This window comes from Psammomys obesus, unplaced genomic scaffold (assembly GCF_907164565.1).
Source record: "Psammomys obesus unplaced genomic scaffold, mPsaObe1.curated_primary_1811, whole genome shotgun sequence".
NCBI lineage: Eukaryota > Metazoa > Chordata > Mammalia > Rodentia > Muridae > Psammomys > Psammomys obesus.
This window is the reverse complement of record NW_026593147.1, coordinates 1-13,970: the sequence shown is the minus strand read 5'-3', so window position 1 is coordinate 13,970 and position 13,970 is coordinate 1. Positions and strand designations below refer to the sequence as shown.

The window sequence follows — 13,970 nt, the reverse complement described above, 5'->3', positions numbered from 1 at the left end:
CCTGCCTATCAAAAATTGTGCCATCTATACAAATGGGACCAGGCTTCCATATCATACACCTCTGCGGAACAAACTATCTAAACTATGGCCTAACACATAGCAATTTTTGCTGTATCCATCAAAGTGGTTTAACATGACATCTAAGGACCTCTATATTTCCCTGACTACTGTATAACTTCCTTTTTCCATCATCCCCCCCCCCCCACCTCGCACTTACATGCTCTTTACTTATGTGTCATCATCATGACTCCGGCTCTTTGCATGGGTTATCTTTCAGCCAAACTTGCCTCTTCCTTTCTCTGTTAGTTTTTGGACCATGTCTGTATCCTACTATACACTTTGAGGTTGGCTAGAGCTCCCTGTGTTCCCAGGATACTCCGTGCTGCTCTTGCACATTGCATCGTGCAATTACAGCTTTTCCTGTCTCACCTTGCACTTTGTGAAGGTAGAAACTGAGGCTTATTAGTGGTATTTATTATTAGTTTTATTAATTTTGTTATGCTGAATTAACTATATTCATGGGGATCTGTTGTTGTAGCATGCCCAGAGCATGTTTAAGAAGCATTTATATATCAGTCAAGTTAGAATTTGAATTTGGATCTATCCTAGTCTGGAAGGATGATCCAGATGCAAAGACTGGAGCTCTGTAACTCCCTGTGGCTGTAGCAGGTTGCTGTCATGCTAGTATTCACCGTGAGTCAAGGAGTAGAGATCAAGGGCTCAGTGCTTTCTGGGACAGGTTGTACTCACGTGTTGCATGTACTTTTTGGTGACAGGTTGCACTCGTGTTGCAGTGTACTTTCTGGTACAGGTTTATTCATGTGTTGCAGTGTACTTTGGTGGAGGTGTTGAGAGTAGGAGGAAAAGTGAGTGGCGGGGACAGGAAGAAGGGCTTGTTATGTGCGGTATGATGTTCGGCGTAGGGAAAACCTGAGACTAAGTGATGAAAAGGCATTTTGTAAGCATGGACTTTGAAATATTTTGGAGGAAAAAAATGGAAACCTTGTAGGATGGAGTCAGTTAGACATTTGCTGAGTTGCCAAAGGAATCAGATGTGAATTGGAGCTGCTTCTGTAAAAGATGTGTATAAGGTCAGTTTGGAGCCTCCGAGCAGAAGGAAGGGCTAATGGCTTAGAGGAGCACCAGCTGGGCCCTGAGATCGGGATTCTAGACAGGGACTGGAGCCACTAAGCAGGGAAAGTCATAGGCTGGGACATGTGTTATACGTAGAGCTGGCTGGTGATGTAGGTGTACAGGGAATGTGTAACTGGAGCTATAACTCAGGATTATATTTCTTGGTGGCAGTGATAATTCACTTGAACAAGTGTTGTCATGCTAAAGAAGAAGGACTAAGGGAGGGGCGGGTTGCTTCCAAAGTAAGAAGGTCAGACTAGGCCCCAGGAGGCTTTTTCAGCAGGGGCTCATACGTTGTCTCTGACTGGAGGACTTAAACTCCTCTTCTGTGGTAAATTTACCCCAGTTAGTCCACCATGTCAGCCCTCAGCAGTGCCCAATCGTCAGCCTCAAATGTTGCATTCTTTCTCTGTTAATGGCAGGTTTATCCACCGACTGGTCATGCTCAAAGTGTGTCTCTATTACATTTTCCATATGTAGGAACGTGTGTTCTGGCTGCTCTCTCCACCGAGCTCCCATTTTCATCCCCACTGCTGCAGTGCGGCCCCCTTCCTGCCTCGGGCCCATGCAGTCCCTGCTGTAGGATCCCTGACGTGGTCTGTCTGTATGCCATACTTGGACACAGGGTCACTTCCCCAAGCACAGCCCTGATTACAGCCCGCTCTCTGGCTCAGCGCCTCTAGGCTTCCCACAGTTTGGGTCATATGTTCCAGAATCCTGAGGCTGCCGTCTGATTTATCCTTCTTCCTCTGCTTCTGCCTCCCAGTAGAACTTAGGGTTTCCCTGGCAGAGTCCTGTTTTCCAGTACCCACACACACCATTGTTCTATCTTCTCTTGGTTAATATTTCCTTGGCAAAGGTTCTGCTTTAGACTTCAGAGCTTTGCTTAGAAGCTGTTCCTTATTTTCCTACAGATTCCTTCTGTAACAGAGAATCTAATGTGCTGTTGTAGAGTAGGGTTTGTTTTGTTTTGTTTTGTTTTTAAGCATTGGGCTTCAATATTGCTTTTATGTCTTTATATTGATGGGATGTGATTACACATTTTAGGATGTTTGTCTGACTCACCTTCCTTCTTAGTTCATAATTCCAAATGCTGCGGCTCCATCTCCTTCTCTATTTAAGACAGGATCCCAGCCAGGGAATGGTGATACCTACTCTGCCAACTTATTTAACACAGTCAATATAATCCTCCACAGGCAGGCCCGGAGGTCTGTGTCCCAGGGGACTCTAGATTCAGTCAAGTTGACGATCGATGCTTACCATCACAACTTCCTCCAAGGCCCCTGTCATAGCACCATATATACTGTGGGGACTTAGGACGAGAGCAAAGTTAAAGCAGAGGAATGGCTGTGATTGGAAACCCGTTATATAAGGTTATAAGAGTCCATTCACAAACCACCAACTTGACAGAAGCAGTCACCCCGCCAAGGCAGCTGTACTGACTTTGTGCCTGGGATTCTTCACTTTGAGGTTATTTTACTTTTAACCCAAAGCAGCTTTCATCTTTCTTTGTTGATGGGGGGGGGGGGGGGGGCACGACATTGGCATACTTTTGCATCAAACCAGATGAAATATTGCTAAATGGTTTGTTTTTGCTCACCAGGTTATGGTGGAGAATTCAGATTTTACCCCGTCACAAGTGGGTTGTCTCTTTACATTCCTTGCTCGGCAGCTCGCAAAGCCTGACAATACCTTGTTTGTGAATAGAACCCTCTTCGATCAAGTAAGTGTGTTTAGCAGTGAGGCCTGCAGCTCGTTTCTGATGGTCTCCATTCACAGACTTCCTGGGGCTGTGTTCAAGTTTGGGATCTGAGTAGGGATGTATGTTTTAATGGTATGCTCTGCTATAGGATTTTGCCCAATTACCATTATGGGAGCACGGCTTTTCAATATCCTATCTTAACAGTTATTTGGTTACTCTAAGTTGCTTAGAATTTCTTGCTTCTGAATTTGCTAACTTAAGAGTCTCTCTCACTGATGGTAAGATGTATTGGTTATTGGGAGAAGAGGATACTTTGGGTAGCTGAATTACCTTAGGAATGAGTCTGACTCTCCAGGCATTTCTCAAGCATGGTCAGAACGTCCCTCCATGTCCACGGGTAGTGTGAGCATCACTAGAGAACAGTGGTGACAGTGCTCCGTGCTGAGCGCTTCCTAGAGCCAGGAAAGCCTCGTGTCCATTCACTGTTTTCCAGAGGTTCTCAAATCACTGCATTTATCCTCATTTTCCAGAGAAAGCCTTTGACTAAGGTTAGGCTAGACTTAGGGTTATTATTTTTTTCTAAAAGAAATATCATGATTATGTGTAGGATAGGACTCAGAGTCAAGTGTCCTGACCGAAGTCCATGCATGCTGACTGTGGCATTAAGGAACTCAAAGTGAAGCGCTCCCCGTTCAGCTTCTCAGCAGTAAAAGATTATGTATAGGACACATGCTAAACTGTTGGCATCCTTGATGCCTGCTACGCAGTAGGCCATCAGCTGGGGCAACCGCGTACATGCTGGTGTTGGTCAGCAGTGAGTGGGAATGAATTGCTGACACAGAAGGGTAATTATCACTGTTCCTTTTGGCCAGGTCCTTGAGTTCCTCTGTAGCCCGGATGATGACTCCCGACACTCTGAAAGACAGCAGGTATGAACACTAGAACTCTTTGCAAAAGAGTGTAGAAAAAGTCTGTTTTAGCTGCTTCTGCTGTTGCTGTTGTTAAGACACCCTAACAGAAGCACTCTCAGGGAGGAAGCATTTATTTTAGTTCAGGAGCTTGAGTCAGCTGGTCATTTAACACACCGTCAGGGAGCTGAGAGGAAGCATGCTGGTGCTTGGCCAGCTTCGCCTTTTCATGCAGTCCAGAGCCAAAGTGCAGAGAATGGTGCAGCTCTTCAGGTGACTGTGTCCACTCAGTAAGCAGTCAAGATAACCCCTCACAGGCTTGGCCACAGGCTGGCCTGATCTGGGTACTTTCCCCCCTCCCCCAGGTGTGCCTCAGGCTTGCTCCTAGATGATTGCAGATCCTATCAATCAGTGCTCTCACACAAAGAGTGAGCCAGAAAGAGCTCCTTTGTGCCAGCGTCACTACATGTAAGGGAAATGATCTGGACGAACTAACTAACCTACAGATGGTGGCAGGCAGGAAAGGGTGGACACAGGGACGTGTGTACAGTGCTTGGCCACTGAGCTCCAGTCCGAGTGGCACTGTCTGCACCCAACACGTTCCATCTCTCATTGTTTAGCAGCAGCTCACTGTTTTCCCAGAATACAGGACCATGAGTGCTGGCACATTTGATCTGGAGAGTATCCTAAGGTGCCACTGCATGGAGGGATCCATTCCAGAGACTGGAATCCACACACATACCCCCCATTAATACTGGGATAGTATTAATGGCCACCGCTTCTTTTTCATCCTGCCACTTTCGTGAGAGGTGCTTTAAAAGCGTGTACACTGAATTGTGAGAACTAAGTCAACCCACTTAAAATTGATACCAAACTTTGTAAGTTCCTAAGCCACAGGGATTTAGAGTTGTGACTGTTGAGCTGGCTTTCCTGGTAGCAGTGCACAGCCTAGACTCGCACTCAGGAGACTGGCAGCAGCGAACCCCTCAGCCGCCCTGCCGTGGCCCAGCGGTGGCTGCAGTAGACTCAGAGAGCAAGTCGAACATGGTGGTTTCCTGTGAGGCTACACTGAGAACAAGTAACAATGAGGGAACTTTCTGTTTACACATGTTTGTCCACAACAGTGAGGGGGGACTGAGGTGTTGTGGTGTGTGGGTATAACCTCTTAGCATGAAAGGCTTCTTTGATAGAAGGTGAATTAACGCAGGGTGACTGCTTTCCAGGGTTTGGCTTTGGTGTGACGATGTGGCCACGCCTGCACATTAAAACCGGACTTTGAAAAATAACCTCAGCACCGTAGCCATACTGATTACAAAGGTGCCCATTCAAATGGTTCCCCCTCTTCAGCTTTTGAAGCAGTGAAATTGATGGAATAAGTTGTTCAGGGTTACAGTTCAAATGGGACTTCCTTCCCTGCTGACCCAGCACTCATACTGCTTGTCATGTAGCAGACCTGGTTTATGCAGTATTTCTTAGTATTTTCCAGTGCTGTGCTCAGAGTCAACACTTAGCTCCCAAGTCCAGTTCTGACACAAGTGGCGCCATTTATATAAATTTATGTAAATAAATAAGGCGCAAGTAAAACCCATCAGAACTTTCTTCTCTCATCAGTGAAGTGACTGCTTTGCCCAGTCAGGTAACAGGTTGTTTTCTATTATTTTCATTTAGTTAGTATACAAGATAATGGGCTTCACCTTGACGGTTTTATACAATGTACAGCCGTTTTTATACATAGGTATAGTACTGTGCATCAGCACACCTACACTTCCTCTGCAGCACACACCCTGCCCCTTACCCTCTCTCATCACTCCTCACAGATAATAGTTTTGAGGAAAAAATGTTATTTTCCCCCTTCACAGTTTAAAGCCTGCAGACAGGCAAACTTTGAAAAATTACACTTACTAACTTGGTGTGTGTGAGCATGAGCCACAGTGCACATGCTGTCAGAGGACAACGTTCAAGAGTCAGGTATCTCCTTCTGCCGTGGACCCAGGGATTGAACTCAGGGAGTCAGGCTTGGGGGCAAGCTCCTTTACCACTTGCTGGCCCAGACAGTCAGGCGTTTAAGCTTAACTACCTCATTAATATTTTCTCCATTCTCTTTACCAGGGACTGACAAACTGTCTCTAGCAAGGCACCAAAAGTAAACATTTCAGGTTGTGAGGCCACCAGTGGGTCTGTTTCCTTTTGCTTGGTTGCTTGTTTTTACAACCCTTTGAGAAGTAAGATTTTTAATAGCATTTTGATGATCTGTAGGGATCCCAGGCTGTCTTACCTAGTCTTCTGATGTGCTGTCACTAAACGTGGAGCTGGAGGATGCCGAGCTGCCCCTCTGTGCCACCGCCACTACCCAGGTGCAGCTGCAGTGGGCATAAATAGCCTGAGAGCAGATAGAGGAGCAAAACGTGATAAAGTAATAGGAAATATGAGCATTTAGTTTCAGTACCTTCATGTTTAACACACATAGTTACACGTTAGTTAATTTTTAATAATACTGATTAACATGCTTGCAAAAAACCGTGGTGATGACAGTCAGCCATTAGTTGGGAAGACTGGCTTCATTCCATTCCTTTATTCCAAGCTGACACAGCGAATAGGTTTGATTCCCTTTTTATTGTACATGGCAGTATGTTCCAGTGCTCCAAATGGATTAAGTTTGGGCCTTGAGTGTAAAACTTGGATTGATTTTGTTCAATATCAAAATAATAAACAAAAAGTTCTTGCTGCAGGGTCCCTGGTGCCCTGACATGAGTCTTGTCTCCTGAATCCTGAACTCACTGGCAGGCCTGAGGTGCTAGCTGCACCACTGTCCTGCTCTTGGTTTATCTCCAGCTACTATGGTGAAAGTGATGTGAACGCCAATATTTTTGGCTTTTATTGTTTCTGTTATTGTCTTTGTTTTTGAGATGGGTTTTGCTCTGTTGCCCAGGCTAGCCTACAATTTATGATCCTCTGCATCAGCATCTTGATGCTGGCATTCTATGTGTTCACCACTACACCTGGATTAAAAAGTGCCAAGGCAAATCTCATGTGGCTCAGGCTGGCCTTGAACTCACTGTGTAGCTGGGCATGACCTTCAATTCCTGATCTTCCTGAGTTTGAGGACTGTAGGCATGCACTTGATACCATGCACAGCTGGGACTCAAACTCAGACTTTCATGACTGCGAGGCAAGTTCCCTGCCAACCGAGCTGCATGCCAGCCTCGAAATGCATCATTTTAAGTCTAAAGTCAGATGACGTGAGCTACCTTCCACTGTCCCCAGATACTCCACCTTCCCAAATGGAGCTGTGGTCACTCAGCAATACTTCCATATTGTCCCATTCCTGGCACCTGGCTGCAGACATTACTTTCTTCCCTGTTCTGGTTCCTCATGTAAATTCAGGCATCAGTATTTGTTGCCCATCCTTTGAGCATGGTTCATTAGCACAGTGTCTTTAAGGTTCATCCATAGTGCACCATGTATCCAACCTTTCTTCCCATTTGAAACCAAATAATATTTGTTCATTTATATGTGTGTGTCTGAGTGTGAGACCTCATTTGTCCATTCATTCCTGGATAAACATTTGAATTGTTCCTGTCTTTTGTATGTTTTGAGAGTTGCTAGTATGCATGCATTCTCAAGCGTGCACACGTGTGCGCACACACAGACACACCTATGATTAATTAAAATAATTAGTGTCTACACCTGGACACTGTGGAATAGATTTTTAAAACCATAAGACATAAAAGTGTCAGACGAAACTAATTTCTTGGAGCTAGAGAGATGGTACAGTGATTAGGAGAGCTGGCTGCTCTCGCAGCAGGCCGGAGCGTCCATGCAGAGGACTCCTCGTGCCTGTGTGGTGGCTCACAGCCATCTCTAACTCTACTTTAAGGGGATCCAATACCCTCTCTGGCATCTGCATTCTCCAGGCATGCGCACATGGTACACATACATGCAGGCAAAGCACTCACAGAATAGAAACAACAACAATAAACCTCTTAGAAAGGTATTCAGGTATTTCAGGATATTTTCACAGCTGTGCTGTGGCAGTCCTTCTGTGCTTGAGGAGCAGAGTCATACGGCAGTGAGCGCAGCCCACCTGTCACCAAGTGATAGCTCGTAGGACATGGGCCGTGTGGCCGATGGACTCGGGAGAACTTGTAAACAAAACAACTCTCTACTCGCTTGTTTCAAATCTTCAGGTCCTCTTAGAACTGCTGCAGGCTGGAGGCATCGTTCAGTTTGAGGAGAGCCGGCTCATCCGCATGGCAGAGAAGGCTGAATTGTGAGCTCTCTTCAAGTTGTGTACTACTTTTCCACGACTATTATTTCTCTGATGTGAACTTAGTGTATTTTGCACTTCTGCTATTTTAATTAAGAAAGGGCCATCCAACAATAGCCTCAGTTACAAAAACATAAGCGTGGGATGGTGGGGGGATTTTGTTTCTGTTTTTTGCCTTTCACATGAGTTGTAAAAATTAGCAAAAGTTACAGAAATGTATAGCATAAATTTAAAAATGTATATTTGTTTGTATAATGTGAAGGTAACAGGCAGTCTTCCTATGCTTCACATTATTTGTACACATCTATTTCAGTGTTCTGAGACAGGTTTTCACTGTGTAACCCCAGGCTGTCCTGAAGTATGCTCTGTGTAGCTTACATGTTGCCATCTCTTCTTCCCAAGCGCTGGGGCCGTAGACATGCCCAGCTCTGGGGTTTCTTTCAAGTTAATACAGCTATGGTGTTTCTTAGATCATGACAATTACGTTCAGTAGAAATGATTATAAAATTTAGCATAGTAGTTAAAATATAATGTGGGAACACTTATTTACCTAGTTTATTGTATTTAATTTTGAGCAAAGAAACAATATAAACAATTGTACAAATTATTTATACCTAGTGCCAGCTATTTCTTAATAGACACATTGTCTCTTTAAGGCGCTTATTGACAAAGCATTCAGCAGCATCTTCAGGCAGTAGGTAGGAAAGAAGCTGGCGCTTTCTCTCTCTCTTACATACATAATACAGGCCAAGTACCCTTATCCGAAATGCCTGGGACCAGATTCCAGAGAGTTTGCAGAATTCAAATGAATGTGTGCTTTACTGTGTCCCTGATGTGAGATGCCAAGTCCGAGGTGTCCTTGTTCTAAAAACCCTAAGACCTGTCTTTAGCACTAAAAATGATACCATTCCCTTTTTCACATGCTTGAGTAAAGTTCTGAATGTCAGAAGTGCATTGCCACCTGCCTTTCTGGCAACCGAGGTCTGTCCTTTCACATTCCAGCTATCAAATTTGTGAATTTATGTATGAGCGGGGACACCAATATGACAAAATCATTGATTGCTACCTGCACGACCCCTTAAGAGAGGTAAGTTTAAAGACTGCTTTACCTTTTGTCTACCCATCACTCTCTTCCCCCAGCCGTATTTACTGGTTTTTGTTGAGTTTTTGCTATAAGTAGAATCTGTATTGCTAATTAAAACACATGAAGTTCCTGAAGTTTGAGCATATAACCCAGTGATAGACACCGGTAGGAACCAAATGTGGAGTTAGATACTGGCCTTAGAAGAGGGGTGGGGTGTTGCTTTGGAGGCTAACAAGGGGCAGAGTTATACACGAAAGGGAAGAGAAAGTGCGGTGTGAACCTACTCTTGGCATTAGAGAAGCCATTCAAAGGTGAGCTCTGAGAGAGGAATGGGTGTGTGGGGGACGTGGACGTGAAAGTCCCGAAGCAGGCAAAGTAGACATCTTCAGGGAACTGAGTGGAGGTCATGTGGATGAAATGAAAACCAGCACAGAGGAACAGAGTTGCCAAGGGCGAGAGATTTGAGATGCAATCGGGAGTGTATCACTATATACAAGTATGCTGTTCACTTAGGTCACGGGTAGGGCCTGACAGCCTGACATCAGATTTAAGTGGAGTAGATTTAAAACTTCTAAGACTCTGCCCTATGCTTTCGGTACTTACTTTTCCTCTACTGCCAATTTCCATAAACTGTCTCCAGCTCCAAATGGATTCTCATCTCCTAAAATTACATGTTTATCAAGACTGGTACCAATAGCAGCAGCTGCTGAGTTCTGCTGGAGTGAAGGATGAATGCATTGTCTTGTATTCCACAGGAAGAAGTCTTCAATTATATCCACAACATCTTATCCATTCCTGGCCATAGTGCTGAGGAGAAGCAGTCTGTGTGGCAGAAAGCAATGGATCATATGGAGGTACTGACTCCAAAGCCTTACAAATATTTTTGGACAGTTTTATGTTTTTATAATGAATCCTGGTCATTTTAGGGCCTCTTTCTCCTTTCATCCCCTACTCTCTCTCACTAGAACCCTTCTTCTCAAGCTCCTCTTCCTCCTTTCATGTCCTCCTTCTGTGTGTGACCCAGTGTCCCCAAATACCGTTACTGCCCATAGTCTCTAAGGGGGTGAGGGAGTCTCATGGCCCCTCCTCCATCTGGGATGAATGGGGATGGGCCCAGTGTTGTCCATATGACCACAGCTGCAGTGAGTTCATGAGTACATGGCTGTGCCATGTCCAGAAGATGTCTCTTTGTTGCACATCTCCCCTTCCTCTGGTTCCTGTCCTTCCTACCCTTTCTGTGATGGTCCTGAGCCTGGAAGGGGGTGATACAGCCATCCCATGTAGGGCGGAGCACACCTCCACCATTTGTTCTGAGCACCGTACCTAGAGGCTTTCTGCCTTAACCTCCACCTGCTGCTGTGTGAAGAGTCGCTAAGAAAGGCTGGGCTCAACACTTATCTCCAGAGACATATGGGCACATTCCCACCTCAAACTGTGACAGAGCTGGGACCCATCACACCTTTAAAAACGTTACCCAGGTTAACTTTTGCTAATTGAGTAGTGGAAGATATTACAGAATTTTCCTCAGTTCTTGCACTCTAATTGAAAAGAATTCAGCAACATGCAGAGAGAACATTAAGCTCTGTTAAAAACAAATTCCATTCTGGGGTGGTGGCTCAGGGGATAAAAGGCTGGTTCTTTGCCGTGTCACCTGACTACCCGCACTGACACACTAATGGACACACTTGCACACCTCGTACATAGGTACACATGCATATAACTTTTTTAAAATGTACTCACAAAGGCCGGTGTGTTCTCTCCCTGAGAAAGAGGACACCCCTAGGGTCTGGAGTCTACTATTTTCCTGAGTCCTTTTCTCTGGCTGACACCATCCTCTGACAAATGGGCTTAGAATCACCCTCTCTGTAGCTGTTCAGAATTGGTTCAACTAGTTTATTCCTTTTTTGAAATTTGTTCCAGGCCTTATTGATCTCGTAACTGTCTGCTGGTTAGAATAGCCTGTTGTCACAGGGTGAAGACACCTTACCAAGGCCAGAGCCGCTTACCAAGCTGTACAAACACCACGAGTAGGAGGAGAGTTGGCTTGTAGCCCCTCCTCCAACTCTCCACTCACGTCTGTCATTCACAGCAAGTACATTATTGCTTTGATTCACAGGAGCAGCAAGTGTGTGGACAGAATCATAGGGCAAACACCTGGTATGAAGACTGCTACTCGGTCCCTCGGGAGATGTGTTGTCTAAGATGGCCACACTCTCATCCGTAGGACTGAGCACGTGGTGCATGCTATTGTGTGAAACCAGCTTCCTGCCGATACGAAAGTGTCACAGGGAAGAAGCCGGGGAGAACTGCATGCACTGCTTTAGCTCTTTACTCATTTGCTTTTCTTTTTCATCATTCTCTTTCAGTCTCCATAGTACATCTTGTCTTAGTCTTCATTTTGACTCATCTGCATCATGCAGTGTTTTTTGTGCTCATGGATTGCAGAAATCTAAACATGAAGCAATGTCTGTTTGCCAGGTGTGGAATGTGATGAGCCAGTCAGTGAGCAAAGGGATCCCTCAATGGGAAAGCAGGAAGTATTTCTGCTGTGCAGTTGTTCCTGCTGGCTGGCTATGTTCCTCTCAGATCTGTACGTTTTTCACCTTAGACTTTAAAGCCTAAGTCTAAAGCATGTAAACGTAGGGAGTTTTTCAGTGTTGGAGAGATGGCTCATTGGCTAAGAGCACTTGCTGCTCTTCAAGAGGATTCAAGTTTGGTTCCTAGCACTGTGTTGGGCACCTCACAGATTTCTGCAATTCCAGCTTCAGGTGATTGGGCCTCTGTGGGCACATGCACACATATGACATTCACTTACACAGACACATAAATAAAAGTAAATCTTAAAAAAATATATGGAGTTATTATTGAAAGACTTCTCTGTCTTCAGCAGTCATATACAATGAACAGGAACACGGGAAAACACTACATTGACATATATATATATATATATATATATATATATATATATATATTCAACTTAGAATCTGGGTGATGGACATTCATTCAGTCATTCATTTTTACAATCTAATGCAGGATGCCATTAATAAATGTCATTAACCTATACCTCTTAGTACTATAGCGTACAGTACATACTGTATATACAGCAATTTACTTATATTTTCAGAGATCCATGGACCTCTAAAAGCCATTTTAGAGTGGGCCTCTGCAGATCTCAGTTAACCAGAGCTATCTACCCTAGAGAAGAGATTATCAGTTATCATGCATCAGCAGTATTTGAGGGCTTAGAAAACCCAGATAGGTGGACCCCACCCAACTCCAGGAATGTGAAAAGTTCCCTCCTGATCATCTCCTGATGAACCGTTCATCATTCATTGGTATGTTATTCAGTCTTTATGAGGTTTTGTTTTGCTTTTCCTGTAGTTCACTTTGGTGTTGAATTCTTGTTTTAGGCTCTTGTGGTCAGACAGAATACAAGAAATACAAATTGATAGATCCTGTGTTTTAATCTAATATGCTAGTCTGGGTCTTTTCCTTGGCAAATTGAGGCCATTAACATTTGGTAATTATTGGAAAGCATGAATTAATTCTTTTTATTTTGTTGTTTTTGTAATATTTGGGGCTTTCTCCGAAATTTCCCACTCTTTTTGCTTACCTACTAGTCTAGTGGAGTTTATTCTTCTAAATGTTCTCATTGATGTGTTTCCTTTTCTCTGTAGTGTAAAGGATTTTTTTCAAGTATCTTCTGTAGTGTAACCGTGGTGGTTATAATTCATTTAGTTTATGTCTGTCATGGGAAGTTTTTTTCTTTGTCCTTTGTTTTAGTTGGGTCTCTATTGCTGTGACAGGAAGCTGATAAAGACAACTTGGGGCAGAAAAGGGCTCATTTGACTTGCAGGTTAGAGTATATCATTGGTGGAATCTGAGTCAAGAGCTCAAAGCCAGAACTAGGACAGAGACCGTAGAGAAACACTGCTTACTGACTCTCCTCCTCTGCCAACTTTTTATGCGATGCAGGCCACTTCCCCAGGAATGACGCCGTCCACAGTGTGTTAGGCCCTCCTGTGTCAGTTAGCAGTTAAGAAAATGCCTCACAGACATGCCCAGCAAGCAGTCTGACAGGCAGTTCTCTGTTGAGTTCCCTTCTTTTAGATGTCTCAAGTTGAAAACCAAGATTAGCTGTCACGAGCCCACTCACTCCTTGTCAGCCTGACATACAAACACATCATGCTTAAATAATAACTTTCCTTTTTTTGGTTTGTACTCAAGATCTCATGTTAATATTAATACCACAATAAAAAAACATAATCCCAACAGTGTAAAAGCCCAAATTCTCAAAGAAAGACTCCAGTCCCTCTAGAGCTCCACAAGCCAGGCCTTCATCACCTACAACTGCTTTCAGCTTGTTTTGCAGCTCCCACAGAGCAGCCCAGAGCTGAGCACTTAATGGCTTTTCCAGCCCAGAGTTCTAAAATCTTTAATCTTCCCACAAAGTGTCAGGTTCATCAGAACAGCAACCCACTCTATAGGATCGGCTCTGCTCTAGTCATTTCTGACACTGCTAAGCACTGACTAGAACCAGCTCAGGGAAAGTTCGCTTCTCTGGCTTGTAGGCTACAGTCAGACACTAAGGGAATAAGGCAGAAACTGGATGAGCCACCACATGGGGATGCTGCTTACCTGCTTGCTTCCCCTAGCTAGCTCAGCTACCTTCAGACAGCCCAGGCCCACCTCTAGGGGGAGACACCTTCCACAGTGGCCTGGGCCCACCTACAACAATCAGCACTTAAGAAAATGGCCCCTTGGACATGCTCATGGCATGAGCTGATGAAGACAATTTGTCAGTTGGGGTTTCTTCTTCAGGTGTGTCAAGTTGACAGTGAAGGTTAGTCTTCAGTCATGAAGAAAGTTGACAGT

At 44.5% G+C, this 13,970-nt stretch overlaps 1 protein-coding gene across 1 annotated transcript in view; it reads left to right on the top strand.

The window, feature by feature from the left end:
- Positions 1–9,949, top strand: part of LOC129683530 (vacuolar protein sorting-associated protein 8 homolog) — a gene marked incomplete at its 3' end in the record, with an annotated part of 33,991 nt that extends 24,042 nt beyond the window's left edge. Inside the window, exons 8-12 of the mRNA XM_055616242.1 lie at positions 2,738–2,857; positions 3,709–3,765; positions 7,932–8,014; positions 9,014–9,098; positions 9,851–9,949. Of these exons, the coding sequence (XP_055472217.1) occupies positions 2,738–2,857; positions 3,709–3,765; positions 7,932–8,014; positions 9,014–9,098; positions 9,851–9,949 (444 nt within the window). The remainder of the gene's footprint in view (positions 1–2,737; positions 2,858–3,708; positions 3,766–7,931; positions 8,015–9,013; positions 9,099–9,850) is intronic.
- Between the last annotated feature and the right edge of the window lie 4,021 nt (positions 9,950–13,970).